Source organism: Strongylocentrotus purpuratus, unplaced genomic scaffold, assembly GCF_000002235.5.
Source record: "Strongylocentrotus purpuratus isolate Spur 01 unplaced genomic scaffold, Spur_5.0 spur5_scaffold_16, whole genome shotgun sequence".
Taxonomy (NCBI): Eukaryota; Metazoa; Echinodermata; class Echinoidea; order Camarodonta; family Strongylocentrotidae; genus Strongylocentrotus; species Strongylocentrotus purpuratus.
Genome location: NW_022145601.1, coordinates 19,894,844 through 19,918,474, shown reverse-complemented (window position 1 = coordinate 19,918,474; position 23,631 = coordinate 19,894,844). Strand labels below are relative to the sequence as shown.

The window sequence follows — 23,631 nt, the reverse complement described above, 5'->3', positions numbered from 1 at the left end:
GTCCTTTGGCAAGGTATTAATCTTCATTTGGCACACTCGGCCCAGGTGAGGTAAATGGGTAGGCCCTACCTGTCAGGAATTAATTCCTTGAAATGCTGGAGCGCTGTAATGGCAGCTAGGCTAAAGCCGGGTAATAATAAATCTGCCTTGGAATAGAATTTCTAGACAACGCTATAGAAATGCCTATATTATCATTATTATTATCCACAAGGGGTTTTGACAAGTAAAGGCGATAGGTTTGAATTTTGAAAGTAGATGTTTGAAAATCAGCGACAGGTTAAAACTTCATAGCGATGGGTTATAAAGTAAAAGAAAATTAGAATCCTTCTCAACCAAATTCATTTAAAAAAACGGTGATGAACTTTGTTTGTGAATTCTTCAAAAACAACTGCTAAGATTGCACCAGAGAGCATCTTAGAACCACTGAGCTTGGACTCTATATAGCTGCAAAGGACTTTGGGCTTTATATTACTCGCATGTGCAGCTAGCCCATCAGTTCACTCTCCATCCATGCTGTAATTTAGCATGAATGACATTTTTGGAACAAAGGGATTATAAAATTCAACTACGTAAGGAAATATCAATTTATAATTACCTTTCACTCATGCAAGCTTGTCCCTACGACGTGGTTCACCTTCATGCCGTAAATGCGTTTTTGACTCTGACGGGAACAAATAATCTGTAATTTCAAATGAAAAGAAAGATTACAAATTTTAAAAAATAAATATGAACAAATAACAAAAAGGAACTTTTCTTTTTATGAAATGAAAAATTACAACGTCACAATTTACAAAAATGAGGCAAAAGATATTTTGCTTGAAGCGTTCCCACGTACTAATATTTACACGTATGCATGTTCAATTTAACAGCGGGTTATTAGACTGTTAAACAGTTTTAAAATAGGAGCCTCAGACTGGTTTGTAATCATTCTTGATATTGTTTAGCCAGAAGGGACAAAATGATTAAGCCCTTGACTGGGAATGTACTTTGCCGGAACAGCAAAATTCCGTTTCCAAAGAAAATTCATGTGACATACAGTAAGTACACCTACCTAGCTTCTCTAAAGTGAACAGTTCACAAATGTGACAATGGTAATAATGTTATGGGTTTATTTTTGCGTAATACGTAGAGGATGTCTCTTAGCGCTTTACACAAATATCATTACCCCAGTCATCGGATACACAGACTTTCCCGGACACAGTACACGTTATATGCAAATTCTACACTCCCTGGGGAGCATTTCAGACAGGCGCCATTTTCACAAACGCTCACAATGCTGAGCAAACTACAATGAATTTCGCATCCTGCCTAGAAATCATCTAACACCTGGGTGGGGAGAAGAAATGAAGTGCCTTGTTTTATGACACACCTTAAAGCCTGTCTGCACTAGTTTGGCCAGGAGGGATTAGACCTCCCTGCATGGTCACTGTAAGGAGGTTACCTCATCAAATCAGCTCTCAATTAACATAAAAAAGGGGGAACATGGGGGACCAATGGTCACCGATTAGGCATTAATTGCTATATAGAGGGCGCAAGTAGCTATGAGTAGTGCAGTGGGGCTTTAACACCTCCAGTCAAGTGATTATACCACAAGACCACGACACCTCTACTCATCCTGATAAGGATATAACCATATTATGTCAGGCGTCGTCTGTTACTCTGGACGACACGACAGCTTGCCCGACAATCAATAAACGTGTATTTGACACGCAACCTGTATACAGGCTGTCTGGAAACAAAATAAAGCATGACAACCCATTATTTCATCATGAGGCGCTTGGGAAATACACATCCATGTTGAATGCATTATGTGGAGTGGTCTTCAGCATAAAACACCTGTTTAATGTTTTGTTGGTGTAACTATCTTTTCTTTAGAGATTGATGATGCCATCAAAGTGCATTTTAGTTTTAATGAGATCACCGTTAAACCAGGTGGCTCTTACCTCAAGTAGACAAACGAACGAGAAAATAATTAGCTGAGCGGTGCCTAAGCTATATATTACACTCTCTCACTCTCTCTCTCTCTCTCTCTCTCCCTCTCCCTCCCCCTTCTGTGTCTCTTCTTCTCTTCACAAACACATAAAACACATACACATAAAACACATACACCAAAACACGCAATTCACACCAACACGAACACATTTCTCCCATCCCCCGCTCAACCTTCCCTTCCCCTCCACCTCTTCTTCCCCTTTATTTAAGGACCATTAGACAATGGGGTGACAAAAATTACTAAATCATTACTATCCCTGATTATAATGCGATTTGACACTTTTTGTTATTGTTTACAGCCTCAATGATGCAAGTACAAAAGTAATTCAATTAACAAAAACTGTTTTTTGAAATTGACCCTATTTTTCGTATGGCTATAACATTTATGTGAAGAGAAAAAATAAAATCATGGAACCACTCAAATCTATTTTATGAAAATTTTTCGACTAGAAATTATGAGTCAATTTTACTTGGCCTAATGGATAACGGTTAACGATCTGGCGACGGCTTGTTACTGGCCGAGTCGCAGCTAATGGTGATTATCCTCTTTTGAAGAAAAAAAAGGGAAGAGTTGCATATCATCTTTCGTCTGAGTCTCACGTTGCATGTTGCATGCCTTATACCATTCAGAGTTTATTAATATTGGCCTAATCGAAGATAAGGCACTAGTCACTTTCACTTTCTCTCTTTCAATAAAGGAAAGAGAGACAGAGAGTTAGAGAGAGAGAGGGAGAGGAAGAGAGAGAGAGAGAGAGAGAGGGGAGGAGAGTGAGAGAGAGAGAGAGAAAGAGAGAGAGAGAGAGAGCCTTGCAGAGGTACAGAGGATACATCATATCTCATCTTGTAAGTTTGATGAAATAAGCGCATCTTAAATGTGCATGTAGCTATAATCGTTGTTATACGTGAAAAGGCAATAATTAGATTCTTTTACACAATAATCTCGAAGTTTATTTAAGAACAACGACTAATCAATATAATGTAGGGCCTGTAGATTATCTAACTTGCTCATTTGAGGTTTGTGGGATAAGTAGCTATACGCGAAAATTAAATGAGACAATGTTAACAAATCATATTTACATAGTATTGAGGAAATATAACACATTATGGTATTAAATATAACCCAGTAGATTAATACATTGTAATATTCAAAGTCTGTATTGTACCGAGTCATGATTGCAATATTTCACCGACGCCACGTCCGACTTGCGTCCATCCACTGTTGGGCATTATACCACACCCATCCTCCCCCTCACAACCCGGAGGCTATATGGCTCTTGACAGACCTTCAATGCCCTTATCCCCGCAGAGCAAACATCTTGGTTTCGCAATTTCGCCGACCTGTTTCTGTCCGTCGGTCACAAAACACCTGATACCCTGCGTAATTAACACATTTTATCTCCCTAGGTGAGGGAAAGGAAAGAGCACTTGGCGGATCCAGGGTGGGGGGAGGGGCAACAAACCAGCTGCCCATCTCCATTCGTCCGCCCCCCCCCCCCCCCCCATTTAAATAAAGACGGGTAAAGACAAACCTTTTCAATTGTTAAATTAATAAAAACAAACAAACAAAACAAAAAAACGAAAAGAAAAGCGGCCCTCCCTTTCTGGTTTTTTGAGGGGCCAGCGGGAATATTAACTGGGGGGAGTACACTGTCGGAAAATGAATCGTATGTGTTTGCCTTTTTCTATTCCTTCATCCCCTCCTCAATCCCCCCCCCCCCCCAACCCCGAAAAAAAAGGGGAAAAAAAGAGATAAATAAAATAAAATAACGTCCTCTCAGACAGAGAGGATGAAGAGGCCAGAGGGCCAGCGGAATTCTAGAAACCAAATTCAAAATACTGGATCCGCCGCCTGAAAATTCCTTGGTTAAAATCGCTATCGAGAAAATTATCCACAACCCCCTTCCCCCTCTTCAGACAACCCTGGACCTTCCCCCGAGCACAGGTTGCTTTTTTGCGGGGGAAGAAGACCTTTACTGCCCCAATCAAGTGCACTGTCAACACGAGGATGGGGTTTCCGATCAGGTCCTTACAGATAGTGTCAGATAAACAGTGGTGTTTAACATTTTGAAATGAAATCAGCTAAAATGTCAGACAGATCTGACTGTGATTGGCACCAACAAACAGTGAAATGTTATTTTTTGTTCAAAGGAGTAGCTTTAAAGCTGTTTCATTTGACACTCTTCACCAGCCAGGTGAATCCAATGAATCCGGAATTTAGCGCTTATAATGTAGTATTATCTGTGAGCGAAGAAACAATTTCATCCATGCGATATGAATAACTGAGCAAAATGTCTGGCCTAAATTGAACCTGGGAAGTTTGATGTTCAACTGAGTAATTTTTGTTACGTTTCAGGGGAAGAATTTGCCTGTTAATGAACAAATGTTACCCAGTTTTGTAGGTTAAAATCAACCAAGTCCCCCCCCCCCCCCCCCCCCACGGATTCCAATAATTCTACAGTTTGTTAGCATTTTAAGATACGATCGTATGGTTATTTTCTGCCTGTTTAAATTGTTCCGTTTTTCTATATGATGATACCATTGGACGTGAAAAAGATGAAATGACCCCTTTCCACATCTTCTCCATATTCAATGGCCTGGTTGATTTTCTTTTCATTTGCCGAGTGGGACCAGGGACCCGTTTCACAAAGCCTTTTTCCAATGACAAATGACAAATATCAGTGACAAATCTGCTGATAACCAATCAGAAGCAAGGATTTCAGTAATTTTTAACAACTGTCATTTATCACTGATGACAAGTTTTGTGAAACACCCCCCAGTGGCCCGCCCCCTCCCCCTTTACATGACGCCCTTGCTATGCCACTGGCAGTGAGAATGCTTTATACCTCAGTCACACCGCCAAACCGTCCCCTCACCGATCCCACACCGGTCGTGTTTTGGCCATAAGGGATAATTTAAGTGTTTGCTCGGTCTGTTGTTGGTCCGGTGTCGATATCGATGGTGTGACTGGAGTATTAACTTGCTTTATATTTCTCTTTTTTTTAATATGTTTATACATTTTTTCCTTTCAATGTTATGTATTGTTTTGTTTAAATTTGTATTTTATCTGTTTATCTTTAGGTATTTTATGCCAAGTTGAAAGCATTTTTTGAATCACCGTATTTAAATAAATATACAACAACAACAATTACGGGGAAAACAACCATCTTTAATTTCAATCGCCCTCCAGGATAAGTAAATAACAAGTTTTCTGTTCAAGTTTTTGATTTGTCATGCATCTATTTAGCACAATCGATTTCAGAGCACAGACCTAAAAAGCATTTGAGAAATAAACACAAACAACAACAAAAATTACGGGAATAACAACTCATCTTTATTTTTAATTGCCCTCCAGGAAAAGTATATTTTGTTTTCTTGCTTCTCCCCCTTGAGCCAAAAAATAAAAACAAAAGAAGACTTTTCATCGAGGGCATCGATTCCGTTTCTTGGAAGTAGCAGAATTACAAGTTCTCTTATCAATTTTTTGATTTATCATGCATCTATTTTTAGGCTAATCGATTTCAGAGCACAGTCCTAAAATGCATTTGAGAAATTGATTTCCGCCAAAAAATGTCCGCACGTTCTTGAGTTTAGAGAAGTAGTAAGCGTGCACAATACACAATATGGAGTAAAATTATAAAAGGATAACTATCGACTTATAAAGAATCATATTTATCCGCGACATTTTATTATTTTTCCATCATCTCGATATTCTGTATCTATTTTGAAATATTTATTTTAGGTGACTGTGTAGGAGAGTGCATTCGGCCTTGTCGATATGTTGCATGTTTTCATGATAATGAGAAATAGGAATTGTGAGGAATACATGAATTACATGATGATAATATTCTCCTTTGTATAGCGTTTGATCGAATGTCTTTCCCCGAGATGGCGTTTAAGAATAAAAATAGAAAAATTTTATCAGAAAAGTATTCGAAGACAGCAATCTATTTTGTTTTCTTCCCTCAGACATATTAATATCCTTTTATTTCGATATGAGGCATTTCATTGGCAAAGTGAACGATCACAGGAAATGAGCCAGAACTGACTACAACAAAATAATCAGAGATGAATGTCCTCCTCATGAGATGATGCGTTCACGTTTCCATGGAAACGCATCTCATGGGAGATGAATCCGAGGTGACAAGAAGATAGAGTTGTTATTTTTGGTCTTAATCGACTGCACATCATTAACAGAAAAGTTTCTATTATTACATTTTTAATCCGAAACATTAATACAAGTTACCAATATACTACATAATCATGTCGTAAAATAACTAAAAATAAGCGGTTTGTTATCTAATATATTGTTATATCATTTTTTTATTTTTTTATTTTTTTCTTTCAACAGGGTAGCCCCATCAGTAGTTAAAATACTGTTATACTTGAATTTTCATAAATTTTCATACGAAACATTTATCTTCATTAGAACTATTTCTATTTTCTGTAGCAAATTGGAGAGGAGCTCACAAGATAGGTCACAGTGTTGCAAATTTTTGTATTACTGATGACAACTTATAAATACATAACTTTCCTATTTTTAATCGGATTTTGCTTTGTTTCTCGCTTTTTCTGATTTTATTGAAAATCAACTTAATATCAGCATTCAAATATGCATTCATACATACGTGTACATGTATAACGCAAAAACCAATGAAATGTTGCTCAATGCGCTTTACATGACAAATTAATGCTAATGACAAACAACAAAATAAGGAAAAGAAATGTATGTATGACACTTCAGGTGCAAAGAGCATTTCTTTCATGCATCAGACTGTTTTAGTTTGTTTGTGGGGCTTTTTGATCGTTTATTTTTGTTGTTTATTGTTGCTGCGGATTTTTTTTTCTTCTTCTTCATTATTTCTTGTTGTTGTTTGTTTTTATATTTTACACGCCATTTGCTCAGCAATTGTTATATATTTAAAGGTAGAATCATCTTCTCGCATTTCAAGTGAAACCACATGTTCTCATCACCTACACCGTAAGATTTTTTACACGCAAAAATTTGTCACCATACTATCTTTTCCGTTAGCAGGGCATTATTCGGAGACTCCGCTTTAAATTCCTTTCCATTACAACTGGGTCACTGACTGCATAACCCGTTAATGCCAGTATGAGTTGATCAAGATGAAATTCATATCACTTAGGACGGGAGTGGTGAAATTCTCTTCCTATCGATGGTAATTTCCACGCTAAAACAGTGCATTGCTTTAAATCTTCTGGCGCCCTGGTTGTAAGATGATATTCACCAGTGCCACGATTCATGATCTTTTATCTTGCGGACAGGATGTGGAAACCGGAGAGCAGGGGTGTCGCTACAGCACTATAAGGATCGGGGAGGGGGCGGACCACATCTTTTGACCCATTTATACAAAGACAAAAATCAATGAGGGTAAAAAGCAAGAGTGGATGTCAACATATATCTAAATACCTGCCATCAATTGTAAAATGAATGTCGTATGAACCTAATGACGTTGCTAACAACAATTACAAATCTGTAGGCAGAATAGGGAGCTGTCGACCCCAACCTCCCTCCCCCTCCCTATTCTCTTGTTCCTCCGTCGGAGAGTCTACATCTGCCTCCGATATCATCTTCATCACTCGAGATATTCAATTCACAACCAGCTTACAACCGAATAAAACCGGCCATCTGGGAATGAAAACCTAGATGCTGGCACAAAAGACATGGAAGATTATCATGATACTACTTAGTACTTTTACTGTAAGAAGAGAAGGGGGAAAGAGAGAATGCTGAATATTTGCAAGATTGTACGTGTGGTCCTCTTGTAATGCCGATAGGATGTGTCTCACCCGGTTTTATCGACTTAGGCTTATGATATATATCATAAAGTCATACTTTACAGTGTACACCGAATTAAAAATCATGTCCAAAATGTATTGCAATGCAATAGAAGAGTTTTTTTTGTATAGGGCATAACGAAACTTCACATATACTGTTCGTCTTCACCAGAACTCAAGTATTGTATCTTTATGGAACGCATTCAAGCACCCCAAATGGGCGATCCACGCCCCCCCCCCCCTTCTCTCTCTCTCTCTTTCTCTGTGTGTGTGTGTGTGTCTCTCTCTCTCTCTCTCTCTCTTTCTTTCTGGATTGTGAGGCACCAAAATATAGAGAAATAATCAGAAGCGTGCTTGATGACAAAAAATTAAAAAGTCAAGAGACACATTATGGTACGACAGTCAAAATACGTCTTCCTCTTGTCACCTCTTCATAAAACAAAATCAATAAAGACTGAAACAAAGCACTTTTCACGGCCGATTTCGAAAATTTCAGTTTGATTACCCCAAGAAATCAAGGTTAATGAGATTCTGGTAGAGGCGTTTGCAACAGGTAAACTGGGTCACATGATTTGACTCGATAACAATTCACTCAACCTGCTTTTAAATGGGCCATTCAATCAATAAACTGTGACGTTCATATTGGTTTTACCTTTTTTACCTGAAAAATGGGGAAGTGGGGGAGCTTTCTCAAGTGGAAAATAAGCACACAGTCACATAAAAGGTGAAATAAACAGTGGCATTCGCACTGGTTTTCGTAATAATATTTTTGAAATGTTTGCACCACAAAGCTTTTTTGAACATTTGGTATCAAATTCTTATTTCACTACAGGTATTTTAATGTAATTGAAAGTCAAAATTCTAAAAGCGTCGTATTCTTATTTTCACGAAAGCTGATATGTGTAAGGATTACTGTAGAAAATTCTTCTCTCTCTCTTTCTCCATATCTCACTCTCTTTCTATAATTGTATGTCTCTCTTGCACATATCCATACTAACTTCCTCTCCATCCTCCAAACTCACATACCCTGGGTATACCACCTTTCCTTGCAGTTACAAAGCGTATGTTCCACATAATATATCATATACCAGTGGCGGATCTAGAGGGGGGGTTGGGGGGGTTGCAACCCCCCCCCCCCCAAAAAAAAAATCCGGGGACCATTTTTTTAAATCTTATCTTTTTTTTTAAACTTGTAATTTATTTTTATTCTATTTCTATGTATTTATTTCATTTATTATTATTATTATTATTATTATTATTATTATTATTATTTCTTTTTGGGGGGAGGGGGGGGGGGGGGGTTGGGCGAACAAATGTCACAGAGTCCCTTGCCCCCCCCCCCCATCAGCTTTTTTGAGGACACGGGCCACCGCCGAAGTGACAAGCTAGGCCAGCGTTGCCGATTCTCATCCTCAAAATCCCCACATTAAAAAAAAAAAAAAAAAAAAAAGGAAAAAAAAAAGGAAAAAAAAAAAAGGAAAAAAAAAAGAAAAAAAAAAAGAAAAAAAGAAAGAAAAAAGAACGCACGCTGGAGAGAAACCCTTTCAAGTGCAAATATTGTGAGAAGATATTCAACTCATCTGGTAACTTAACCAAACACATGCTAACTCTGGATATAACTGTGTATTTAACTGTTACTTGATTTAAAAAGACGTTATCATGCACTGCTTTTTATGGTCTCCATTGTGTTAATAGATGCCAGGAAAACATCACTTACGGGGTTCAAATAAACACCCCCAAAAAATCGGCTCGCCGCTTCGCGGCTCGTGGACGATGCTCGGCATCGTCATTATTGGTCAACCCCCCCCTGAGCAAAAAGCTAGATCCGCCCCTGTATACTACTCGAACAATATTAGATTACTTCAAAAGATCATAAAAATCCATGTTTCCTAGCAAAATAGTTCAGAGATTCTTTACTTTCTCATTCTAATTATCTCCCCTTCTCCGAGTGCAGAAATCGTTCTGCATCAATAACGTTTTGCTGTCTATCTACAACTACAAATATTTACATTACAAAGAAATAATTCAATGTGGTCCATTACCTTATATTTCACCTTCCCTCCGCCAGGCAGGGTTCTGCTACAGAAATCTGGAACACTCAAATGTTTTCATCGCAGGATGGCGCTGCACGGGAGAGAATCAAAAACTCCTAGTTTATCGGTTAAAATCCGCTCGCTGTTTAAAGGTAAAGACCAGTATTGGAAACGCCCCAATTTCAAAAAATGAAATGGAAGCTCCTATTACCAATCATGTGAAAGAATATGTTTTGACTAATACATGATGATAAAAAATTTGCCGGGAAACCGCCTACTAATTAATATATTTGGTAAATTAGTTTGTCTATTGGACTGTGAAAGATAAACGCACGTGTGCGTATATTCCCATATACATCTTTCTGCGTACAGTGCTTGTAACTTTACGAAGACTGGGCCGATTTTCTTATCATTTTGATGATTCCAGAACCTTGCAGTACACACCAATACTTATACGCTAGATGATCAACCTTTTCTGATCGATTCCAAAACGTTTCTTTCACAATGCAATCGCACGACCATAACTGGTCTTTATCTTGTGTTTCAGAACTGCAAGTTAAGAAATTGTCAAAATACATTCGCTACTTAATGAACTTTACATGAAATTAAATGATGACGAGTTTGTGAACATACAATACCCCCCCCCCCAAAAAAAAAAAAAAAAAAAAAAAAAAAAATCTGGAAATACGTGTGTTTAGAAACCATTCCTGCTCTTTTTATTCTTTTACCCCTCAAAATCTCAAATTTGTGACCGCCATTTTTAAAGCACGTTTTTGAAGTTTTTACTTTTTGTCGTTTTCTTCCCCGTATTCAATAACCACACTGTTCGATAATAATGAATAGTTGTTTAAGATATACCTAATGTAACAATAAGATCACTTTATTTGTACGATAATCCAAGATACACAATATATTAATATAAAACGAACACATAACAGTTTCATAAAATATAGTTTTATGCAAATACATGCATATCTTTACATTTAAAGAGAAGGTTGAGTTCTGGGAAAAGGTGAAAAATAATTTGTGAGCGTTGTCATTCTTATTATGCGAGTGTGGAAGAACATCAGATAAGACATGTTCCCTGAAAAATGCCTTCATATTCTAAATATGGCATGTAACATCGTAAAAATCCGGGGTAGGATTTTTACACCATGTGTTCGTGTAGTCCCATATACATCTTTCTGTGTACAGTGTTTGTAACTTTACCAAGACTTGGTCAAATTTCTTATCATGTTGATGATTCCAGAACCTTGCAATACACACGAATACTTATATGCTAGTTGATCAACCTTTGCTGGTCGATTCCACACCGTTTCTCTCACAAGGCAATCGCATGACCAGAACTCAACTTTATCTTTAATGCCTATGTTATATACAAGTTTTAGACATGCACATATAATATTCCTTATCCAAACTCATTTTAGAAATTCATTTTTAAGACATTATTCATTTTCCTCAACAAAGGATCAATTTACTATATATAATCATTCGTTTCTGAGTGAATAGGATAATCATCCTTGAATTGTAATTGAAGAACATGTAACATGTTTGAATACATTCGCATTTCCATTTTATATCGTTCTCAAATGACTTTTCTGCACCGAAAGCCACGATCAAAGTGCACAGTTGAGACTTACCCTGTACTGTTGGAATCATATAAACAGGACTATTTCTAAAGTCATGGTTCAAAGATTTACAACAAAAACGCCATTTCCATCAAAAGGAATATTCTTGGTACGACTCGGTACAAAACAAATCAATAGAAAAGAAGTTGTGTGTTCAACGCACGGAACACACACGGGTCCCAGTACGGTTTTCTCGCACTGTGTACCAATACGTACAGCGTACAAAGCTAGGTGGAGCTGAATTGTGTGTGTTCGTTTTTCATTGCCATAAACCATAATTCATCTTTGGGCGAATCACAATAGAATATGACGATGACCTCACCAAAACTTTTCATCCACTGAATAAAAATCGCATACCTCGGGATCACAAAGGCATGCAACAGGGCGGTGAGAATCGGCTGTACAGTCTGTTTATACAGAACAGAAGTTGACACCCAAATGTAACAAGTGGTTCTGTACGTTGTTGGATAATCTTGCTTTTCGTTGCATACACCATTTTGAGGAGAAATTAAAAAAGCTTATTTCGTGGCGTCTTTCTCGAGGAAAAATGGCGTTAACTCCTTATCACTGCTACTGTTGCCTATCCCACCGTAAGGGTGGGATGCTCGGCGCCATAATTACGTTGGTAAGTTGTTTCAAATGGTGAGAAAATGTCGCAAAAGTTGATACTTGGCTGGGGTGTATGATACGCAATAGTACGTGTCGATTAACTTGTGTGTGTATTGTAATTTTGGGTGTAACCCTTTACACCCTTTCAATTAGATTTCTGCATCAAACACAAGTGGTATGAGTGAAGGCGACATCAACTGATATATATTCTGGTTTTAATTATGATAATTGTATTTTTCACCATCACTTCTTTCATTCTGATTATATGATAAAATGTATGACCATTTAGAGTATACATGTACAAGACATTAGAAGATTTATTAAATTATCATTCCTTAATGTATAATTACGTGTCATGATCTTCGCAATATTATATTCTAATATAAAAGCCATGTGCGCTTTAAAGACATAAACAAAATAAGATACATTAACAAGTCACTATTTTGTTAACATTATGCTTTTCTCCCGGGTAAAAGATTCACTATTTGATTCAATTTACACTGAAGCAAATGAAGGTACATGTAGAACTGTAAAAAGTTGAGAAAATAATACTCCAGTTATAATCTAACGTACATGTAACGCTTGTAATCTTTTGGATACAAAATGTAGTCTGTAAACATTTAACAAAATATATGTTTTTATTCAAAAATGTAGTTTATACAATAATTAACAATTGGTGACCTCTAAAAATTGTTCAGTATAATAATAATTTTAAAAAGAGTCTCTTTTGCTTTAAAGAAATATTCATAAAATTCTTGTTTCTCTTCAAATTTAGATACTGTCGGCAATTAGTGCGTCATACTACATCTGGGTCTTACTGGATCTCTACACCCGATCCAATGAGTTCACTAACCAAGGCTATTTTAACGGTAAATAATTTTAAAAAAACTATGACCATTAAAATGTTATAATATTATAGTGTATTACCATTCAAATTCAATGAATACTACCACAATTAATTGTAAATAATTGTGAGAGTCTCTGCTAATTCATCTTGAAAACAATTTACACACATGAAAATCTAAATATCTTGTCATTGCACATCGTGTGGTTCATTAGAGGAATCTCACTCTCACACTGTGAGAAATTCAAGACTCCCATGTAAAGTTAAAGGGAGAGGATCGTCAGTTTGCCTGTGCAGAGGGCCATAATTCGCTGACACCAGACTTATTGAAAATATCATTAATGGGTGTACAAGAATGCACACAGCAAACCCGTAGTCCCCTCAGAGTCTGCGGGTGAGGGGAATGTAAGTTAGTGACTTTACCATGTGGGGGAATGGATGGGAAATGCCACGCATTACATAAGGCCTGTTGGTCATTAAACTGAAGGCGAATCCTAGTGATTGACAACACCTGTTATTGGGTAAACACCCGAATAGTGACGAATTCCCCATGATAGCCCACTACTACGAGTATTTAAAACCAACTTACTTGGTCTAAATAGAAACATAAAATTCACCCCCAAAAACCAATGAATTCAGTTTTAACGAAAGCTATTTTACAGGTAATAGTAAATACTTTACCATTACAATTCATAAGCTACAATACCACTCTGTACTATCAAAGTGCCATTCTACCGGCTCGTATAATTGTTGCAGGAATGAATCTGTATGTCCTCTCATTGGTAGTGAATAGAATATTATGTCTGTATACTTACTGTACTGCATCATTACAAATGTCTCACACTGTGAATAACATTGAACAGTGAAGAATTCCGTATTATAATAGGCCATCTGTTGGTGTGTGTGGTGCTTTTTTTTTTGTCTGGGTACAATCTTTAAATATCTTAATAACAATTTGCAGTCATCATGTATTTTTTTTTCCTTCAATAAAATCGTATATTTGTTCATTCTTGTTTTATCTTTGTTTCAAAACAGAACCTTATCTATAGAGAGATCTGCTTTATTATTACTTTATCGTTAGTTCTTATTTATTCATAATTCTTTAGTTTAATTTTTGAATTATTATTATTATATATATAGACATGTATATTTACTTTTTTTGTGGGGGAGGGGTTGTTTTGTTTTGTTTTCTCGCGCATTTGTATCAACGTAATTGTCGACATTTACAACACTTGCCATGTAGGCTCTATCTGCCTCAAGAGGCGTTTTAAAAGGTTACGAGATGCTCCTTTTTATTATTCCACTTTTGCATCAATTCATAAACATCTCGTATTTTCTACATTTTAAATAATTTACGTATTTATCTGACATTTGCATATGGTGCTTTATTCTTTTGTTTGTTGGCATATTAAAAGGTTTTGTTACGTTTAGGGTTTTCCTATTTATATTTTTTGGGGGTGGTTGCTTTCTCTTCTTGCTTTCGGTGGTTGTATTTCTTCTTTTTTGTCTATTCTTTTGAGTGTGTTTTTAAATGGTATTTCATGTTGTTGATTTGAGGGGTTCATTTGTTTGTATTACTTGTCTTGTTTTGTTTTGTTGTATGTATGCCTTTAGTGTTTTTTTCTACTGGAATTCGATAAGAATCGATTAAACATCTTTCATAATAGTTTGATCGTGGTGACCATTATTTTCTTCTTCTTCTTCTTTGTAGCCGTATTGGTTCTTCACTACTTCTTGATCGCTGGCACCGGAATCATCTTCCCTTTGCTCACCCTCATCCTCTTCGCAGGCGCCTACTGGGTGAGTATGAAACAAGATCGCAAAGGCCCGAATTCACAAAGGAGGTTTAAATCTAACCCATGGTTTCAACCCTCATTTACATAGCCCATTGCTTATTTTGCACTAAATTTTAAACCATGGATTATGTAAATGAGGGTTTAAACCATGGGTTAAGTTAAACCTTCTTTGTGAATTCGGCCCAAAGACTTTCAAAACATCAACCCAATAATACCAATCAGTGCGTCGTTTAACGAAACCGTGATAAGTACAAGTTCACCGACAACTTATTGAGACGTGCGTTAATTTGTACTCTCGACGGTTTTGTGAAACGCTGCCCGTATTTTGATGACGTCATTGCCATGTTTACACATTTCTATGGGCAATGTAGAAGGCTTTCCAAGGTTGATTATTTTGTTATGCTTATATCGTGTTGTATATTATATAAAATTACTACAGTGCAGCTTTGCCAAGACAACAAATTGTCGTTCGGGGCGAGAACTTTGAAAGGGACAATGTGATCAGGCTTCATGTTCAAATTGGCAACGCTGGCATTTCCTTTCATTGCTAAATTTGTTCTTAGAAAGAGACATCATCTTGAAAAAAATAAACATGGGTTGAAACTCACTCAAAATTTAAAGAGAGGCAATTTTTTTCCGATACATGGAGATTTTGAACCTTTCAAACATCAAGAATCTTGATGCTCATTTTTCTGACATTAATTCTTCCCAATGAAATTTAATTCTACAACAAAGAATTCAATACATGTATGATTATAAAGATCACTATTTTGATGTGGAGTTCTACTTCGTAAGAAAACATGCAATAAATCTGGATTTACTAAGGCATACCGTCTCTACATGTATGTGCTTCAAAGGTATTATTTACGGATGACATTAACAGAACAGGTTCCATGATGGTTAATATGATAGATTACTCAAATCCGATATTATTTTCACCAAATGAACTTATTGATACTGAATTACAGTTAACTTAACTTCATTTTTCTCCCGTTTTACAGTACTATTCGGTTCCGGTGGCCTTTTTCTCCATCATGGCATCACTCGGATCCATTCTCGAGCTCGGAGCGCTCGTCTTCTTCGGCGTCACCTTCTTCAGCTCCTCCGTGGTACGTATGCCAATACATTTTACTTATCGTCATGACCACTAGCATTTGTTAAGGGGGATCACACCCGGCCCACGCCCTACCCCTATATTTATAACACAACTCAAAAGGTGCGCTTCCGCCTTCAAACAAGAGCTATTGAAAATGTTTATCCTCCTTACTTCTTCTTCCTTTTCTTTATCTTCTTCTTCTCTTTCATTCTTTTTGTGCTTCTCTTTTTTTTTTTCTTCCTTTTTTCTCTCATATGCCTCAGTCACATTGGCTTGCGTATTGCTGCGTATATATTTGGAAAGCCGTTTTAACATTTATTCCTATTTCTTGATATCAAGAATTAGCATTGCTTTACAACAGAAAATGATTTCTTGATATCAAGAGATAGGAATAAATGTTAAAACGGCTTGCCATAAATACACAGCAATACGCAAGCGAAATACGCAAAGGTATGACTGAGGCATTAGAGAGACCTTCAGGCAAATTAGCAGTGAAAATAATGTGATGATATTTCCCTTCAGATATATTTATCAATAAATGAAATTAAACAATATAAACCATAACTCTTAAAGAACCAAAGCAGAAACCACTTGTATCCGTCAACTATCCCGAAAATCTTCTTTTTTTTTTTTAATAATATTCAACAATTTCATGTAATAAAACTCAAATTCATCTCTTTTTTGTGGCAGACAACTGCTAGCCTTGGATCTGAACCTCTGATTCTGGGAGAGATCCTCTGGTTTTGTATCAGGTTCATTTACATGGTAAGTCCCAAGGAATGTATAACAGGGGGTGTTTCACAAAGATCCTAGGTTGAACTTATCTCTAAGTTGGAATTAACAATTATATGGAAGGCCGTTAGCAGCTCTGAAAATATTTTGTAAAAGTTATTTTAAAAGGCATAAAATGTTGATTCAAATCATTCATATTTTCTATTATCAAGGAGATTTTATGTTCTTGATGTGGAATTTATAAAAAGTCTGAAATACTTAAATTTTTGCTTTTTAATATATTTTATTTTAAGGCTACAAGTGGCTCTCCATAATTTTCAAGTCAAACTTAGAGTTAAATTCGACTTAAAATCTTTGTGAAATACCCCCAGCAGCATTGATCTACTTACTACATGCACAAACATGTTGACAAATTCAACCCGTCACAACTTTGTCCAATGATTCATGAAGTGCCAAGTATAAACCTCTTTATTCTGTACAAATTGGTGGCATAAGGGGTTCAGCGACATGAATTACTTGTAAGATATGTATGTATAAAACTATTAAAAGAATTTGTTGTGGTGGTATCCTTCTGCACGTTTATATATGGGCATTCAAAGGTATTTGGTCATTTCGTTGTCCCAAACGTTGCCAAAAAAATAAGAAAATTGAAAAAAAAGAGAAATAAGTGCCCTTTTCCTTGATATTTTATTTCACAAAAACTCTAGTTGGGGCTATCAACATATCACATTTCATGTATGGGACAAAATACGTTGGATTACCAATACAAATTCTTTAAAAAATGAACTGACTTATAGGTTAGGAGTCAATCCTTTTCACTCAGAAATCAAAGTGTAAAGGAACATGATTATCTGTGTCTTTGTAACTATTTGTAGACCTCTTAATATGGCGATATGTAGTTCGAAATGGAGTGTACATGTATTTACTCTGAATTTCTATCCATATTTGTATCCATCTCTAACTAGTATTTTGTCCAATCTTTTTGTTTTAATTTTTCTACCTTTTCTTTTTCTGCCATCTCTTTTTCTTTTTTTCTTTCTTTTTTTTTTTTGCTCTTTTTTTTTTGGGGGGGGGGGTTATTTTTCTAACTTTTCTCCACTTATTTTTGTAGCTTCTTTTACCCTTTTTGACAAACTATTTGAATGAATAAACAAGATTTTTTATTTCCTTCTTTTTCTCCTTGCAGCTTCATCTGATCTTCGCTTCCTGGGCCCTCTACCAAAAGAACAGCTCTGGGAACGAGCAGAAAAGCACGACCTTCTAAAGCATAAACTACATCACAATGGGTCATAAAATACTAGTGATTGGTTTAAGCGACCCTTTCCTTGTATCTTCACAAGCATAATGCAAAAAGAGCCCAATGCTCGCTTTATGTATTTGGCCACAAAACTATCTACATGTACAAGGTCCCTAAATGTAAAATGATATAATATTTGAACGTTTTGAACTTTCCTCCAACATGTTAGTATCAAAATACAGTAAAATAAGTCAAGATGAGTTAGATTTCACAAACCTTTTATCTATTGAATTTTCTAATTTATTTTCTTAAACATGGGTTGAAACGAAAATGGTCTGTTTCCCTTTTACAACTTTTTAATGAACTATTGTTTGATGTTCAATAACTATCCAAAATCATTACAGGTAACATAAGATTATGGCAACCATTTGAATGAATTAGATGAAAATTTAAGCCCATTAAACATGAGTATTTCGAAGCAAAATGTCCATAATTCCTTTCTCTACCACTAAAAAATCCTGTTAAATATAAAAATAAAAAAAAATAAAACAGTGACAAGCTTCTGATAATCAGTTAATTCAATTTCTTTTTAAGTTTTCTCTTTTTAAGTTTTTGCTGTTACCATGATGTTACTTCCGTTCTGTCCATTGTAACATGACAGATTTTGACTGATTCTTTAACCATATATTCAAACAACTCAGCGAATGTTATCTCACTTTATATTCATCTATTCACTAGACATTTGTATACTTTCTAGAAACCATAAAAATACATTTCTCTTCATTCTTTTAGCTTATCGTTGGTTATATCATATTTATTCAAGGCTGAAATGTGGTATATTATAGAATTGAATTAAACTGAAATGTATAAACCTCTTTTATTGTGTAATTATGATCTTAAAGGTTACTTTTTCTCATAGATTATACAACAGCCAGCATACCAATTTTAGCAAAATAGCTTCTGATAAATCATATAAAATATTTCAAGTTCATATATTTTTCTTTAATTTGTGGTAGTTTGGTGAAGGGGTATGAAAAATGTAATATTTTGTTTTTTAGATTTTTGTTTTTATTTCTTTTTTGTTAATGTTTTTATTTCAGTGCCATCTTGTTGATCTTGTCGTCTAGAATTTTATGTGTTTTTATTTCATTTCTAAACAAACATCCAGTATCACAATCGAACATGAAACTGTTCTGTCAGACTTTATGACATGTATCCAAATGGATACATGTCATAAAGTCTGACAGAACAGTATATCTTTTTTTACATTTGATACGAATAGTACGAAATGTGATACGAATTTACGAAATGTAAAAAAAGATATATAATTGTTAAACAAATTTTGGATAATAAATATCAGATTCTAATTAAGATAATGACATTTCAATGATCACTGATCAATGAGCAATGTGGTAATTTTACAGTTACTGTGAAAAGTATGGTCTTTCATAAAAAAAACACTTCCTTCAAAAAAAATATGCTGAATGTTGAAAATGTCTTTCATTATGGAAATAAATTTGTAGAATAAATTTCAAAGATCGTGTTTTATTATTTGTCAGTGTTCACCTTCTTTTTTAAGTTTTCAGGATAGAAGAGGCGAGAGTGTGAATTTGCGAGTGCAACTAATGATGAGAAGAATATTTAAGAGTGGAAAATCACAGCTGGTACATCTTTCATTGTTTTTTGTGTTGTTGTTTTTGTTTGTTCAATACAGTGATTTTTTTTTTAAAACTGCTTTCCAGCAAGTCCGTTTACATACTTTACAAAGAACTTATACAATTGTTTATACAAAGAAGTTATACAAAGAAGTTATATACAAATTTGTTAAACTAACAAAATTTATATGATGGTAGGGAAAATTGAAGAATAAAAACGATAGGATTAACGAACAATAAGTATCATGATCAAACTCTCAGGATCTTATTAATGACTCATTTGAGAAATATGTTGGATGCATTTGAAGACAGATATTTTTATATTGTTGATACAGAGATTAAATTGTAGCTCTGTACGAATTACCTTTTGAAGATACATCCACAGAAATCAATCCCGAATGTTGTGGGAAACAAGACTATATTGATGTTGATGGTGATGAAGTATGAAAATTCATTGAAGTTGCTCGTCTACTTCTAAAGATGATCACGATTTCCAAAAATATTTGTACTGAGCTACAACTGGTACAAATGCAATTCTATTCTTCTTACCGGTATTTACAAACCAACCTCTTATTGAAAATAAGAATTTTTTCTTACTATGAATCAATGACTCTTCCCAAAACTAGTAGTTCATAAAATCTAATACTTTCATAACCAGGAAATCATGCCTCAATATTCCATCCAGAGCACAAAGCTTCCTGCATGAAAAGATACTTTTTCACACATCAGGCTACACAGAAAGAAAAAAAGTTCTTACAACGGCCTTTTTTATTCCTGACACATTCAAAATCATGGTCAAGTTTGAAAAGTTTACTAGCTAACCCGTCAGTTGCCATACCAATATTCCTGATGTAATTTTGTCCCGCCACAGAAGTGAGTGTTAAGATTGTAGCGGCTCTTACATTCGCCCTAATTTTATCGTACATTCATGTCTCCAGTATTTTTCCATCACGCCACTTATTTATATGCATTATTCGGACCACGTGTGTTTTTCCTTCCAATCGAGCACCGTGGTTCCGCGCATCGTTCACCCGCGTATTTTCAACGCCACAAGGTTTTCCTTGACTCCCGCTTACACCTCGGTTGAGTCCACACGTCTCTGTGATCCTCTCTCTACACTCAAGATTTCTTCTGTGCCTTTCGCCTATTCTACGGCACATCTACATTTTCTCTGCCGTCCACAACGGGCTGGCAGTTTTCCAGTGGAACAGTTTAAATCAAGACCCGACATGGCGCTTGATCCTCCGCTGGGAGCTGCCAGTATCTTTGCTCCGGTAGAGTCACCCCACACGAGCATGACTCACATAGCTCGTCTGAACAGTTCATCAACGAGTTCGATTCACCGCAGCTCTGATGAACTTCACATCAATCAAAGTTCGGCTCATCCGACTCATCGAGCGACTCACTGCTTCGCATCGGCACTGACTTTGTTTTCATCATTTCTACTCTTCGCCTCCGACATCGAACGACCCACTGTTTCGTCGTCGAGCGCCACATCTCTTCTCTTCTCTTCTCGCCTGAGAGCTTCTTCACTATCTTCATCACGAGCGTCAGCGTCAAGATTCTTCACGGCTCTTCAGCCACGACTACGAAGCTTCGTCTCCGCCTTCAAACCTCTGCAACATTCATCGCATGAGCCCCTTCCTTCGTTCTTTACATCTCTTCTGATCATTGGACTTTCGACGTCATTTCATCTATGTCATTATGTAATCTCTGTGCAATATTCACATTTACCATTTATGCATTTTCATTCTGATTCTTCGGCTTGTGCTTGGCTACACTTTGCAAGTGTACGGCCAGCCTCATCAGTACTCAATAAATTAACGAAAAGGGAATACTTTCTTTCATGTATTTTATTGTTAGTGCAACCTTGCTTCCTCGTAGCTAAATAAAAATAAGAGTTATGTTGTGTGACGAGTGAACTCGCTTTCAAATATCCATCACAATACCCCACACACACATTTATCTACAAGATCAATAGACACTTGAATATGAACTCATAACATGGAAAAAAAGATAGATTCAAGATGAACTCTAAAATGAACTCTAAAAAAAATGAACTAAGCTCATCAGCGATTGTACATGGCAATGTGAATCCAAAATGGCCACACCCATGAGACGTGTTTATTTCCAGTTAAATAATTGTCAAAACATCCTGTTTACAGTTAGACTTCATGCATTGTAGGACTAGGAGTGAATTACAGTAAATAGCTTCACAGCTTTATATCCATTTACGGCTGGACTCCTAAAACATCCTCTCTCTTTAAATATTCAGTTGTTAAATGTAGACCCCTATATGTATAATAATTGCTACACTCCGGCCTGAAAAAAAAAGATGTTGCATTGCCATTCGCATGATTTGGGTGCCAGAACCTGGGTCGGTCGGTCAGATTTTTTCTTCTTCATTTTTTCCCCTCAAAACAGCGACCGTCACACAAAAAACTCAAGCTGCACTGTGCATTGTATAGATTCTACGTAGGCCTACACAAGGCCAGGGTCTACTTCAGTGACTTGTTTACACTAGCAGGATCTCAAAACTAGGGCAGAAGATGAGTAAGAATTTGATGACTTTATGCATTTAGACTAAACCCTATCTAGCCTTTAAACAAGGCCACATGCCTGATAGACGTCGAGCGACTAAAAAGAGACTAATCGCGAAAACCTGAATGAACGCCAGTGCGAATTGTCAGGCCACATGCCTGATAGACGCCGAGCGACTAAAAAGAGACTAATCGCGAAAACCTGAATGAACGCCAGTGCGAATTGTCCAGACCTGTGGCCTTTATCAATCTGGTTTGGATTTCTTATGTTAACCCTTGTTTCCGACTGGAACTCGCTTCAGAAAACGTAGTGTCCAATCAGCGAACGTATCCTAGCACGACGTCAGCATATAGTATCCATCACACACACACACACACACACAGTAAACTCTACGTAGTGCGAACATGGACCTACATGCCTACTATACGTACGTGCTAAGACCACTGACCACTGACCTCTACATGGAATGAATCACGAACGAAGCCAACTAGGAGATCGCCGTTCTGATTGGTCAATGAATCCAAAGTAGGCGTATTGGCCTACTATTGTATCTATGAACAATTCATGCGGAGCAGTGAAACCCACTTTCCAAAAGGCCTCATGACATTCGTCATTCGGTCGCGCGTTCACTCCGGGTATCTAGACTCATCTCAGCCGCTAAGCCAGAGTCAACGAGGCCTTGTCAAAAGGTTAAACCCTATCTAGACTCTATATCCCATTTACAAAATACTTTTTTTCTTCTAAAAATGTTTTTTTTTTTGAAACTTCATCAAAAAGCCGACCATAGTCATAGACTCTTGTAGATGGTGAGATTTTGGTGTCGGTCGCAAAGGGCAATACAACACCTTTTTTAACACCTCATCAATCACACGATTCACAGAGCGATGCAATGCCGATAACAATACTCGCGCTCACAACCATGACAACGTCAGAAGTGAGGGAAAAATTAACCACACAATTATGGACAGATGGGACCCTGTTACAATTTTGTTGGAGGAAAGACTTTCAGTAATTACACTACTCAGGCATTTCTAACAAATTGAACATTTCCTCAAAAGGAACTCTTTACTTAAATTGTTCGAACACACTGTTTGTTAAGAAAAAGATGCATCAGCTCACCTGCAAGGACTTTTTAATCTTCAAACGACTGCGAGAAGGATGTACAGAATTAAGACCATGGGCGCTGCCATTTTGTTGGGCATTGCGCATGCGCAAAGGCATCATTCATGAACCAATATTTGCAGAAGATCCCTTCGTGACTCATGCCATTTTGTCTAAATGTATGCATCCTTCTACCGTTCAGCTTTATTACTGCGTTGTCCCAAGGAGGATATTACAATCTCTTTGGTTGTCCCTATTGGAGAGCAAATCAACGGGGTGGCTATTTCTCTCTCCCCTCTTTCTCTTTTTCTCTCTCTCTCTGTCTCTTGCATGCCCTTCACTCACTCTTTCTTTTCTCAATATCCATTCTTGTCTAACGTCCAACTGCCTCCCCTTCCTCTCTCTCTGTCAATCAGCCCCCCCCCCCCCCCCAACTCCGGTGTCGGAGGGACAGCATGCGTGTTCCCAAAATGTCCGGTAAAGGGGTACTTTTCATGCACGCACCAAAGTCCGGCTCGAAGTACATAAAAATCCGGCCCGTATCGACTTTACACACCGGACTTTAATAGGG

At 36.7% G+C, this 23,631-nt stretch overlaps 1 protein-coding gene and 1 non-coding gene across 2 annotated transcripts; one reads left to right on the top strand and one right to left on the bottom strand.

Moving 5' to 3' along the window:
- Nucleotides 1-153: 153 nt before the first annotated feature.
- On the bottom strand, nt 154-23,189 carry LOC578101. Its single transcript, XR_004064359.1, has 3 exons — nt 23,079-23,189; nt 9,831-9,912; nt 154-679 (listed from the first exon to the last, which is right to left on the bottom strand). It is a non-coding gene; the product is annotated as an uncharacterized LOC578101 (transcript).
- LOC593216 lies at nt 11,601-18,297 on the top strand. Its single transcript, XM_795654.5, has 6 exons — nt 11,601-12,074; nt 12,834-12,927; nt 14,614-14,702; nt 15,700-15,807; nt 16,485-16,559; nt 17,713-18,297. The coding sequence occupies exons 1-6, from the start codon at nt 11,997-11,999 to the stop codon at nt 17,788-17,790; spliced, it is 522 nt and encodes a 173-aa protein (XP_800747.1). The 5' UTR covers nt 11,601-11,996; the 3' UTR covers nt 17,791-18,297.
- Nucleotides 23,190-23,631: the final 442 nt, after the last annotated feature.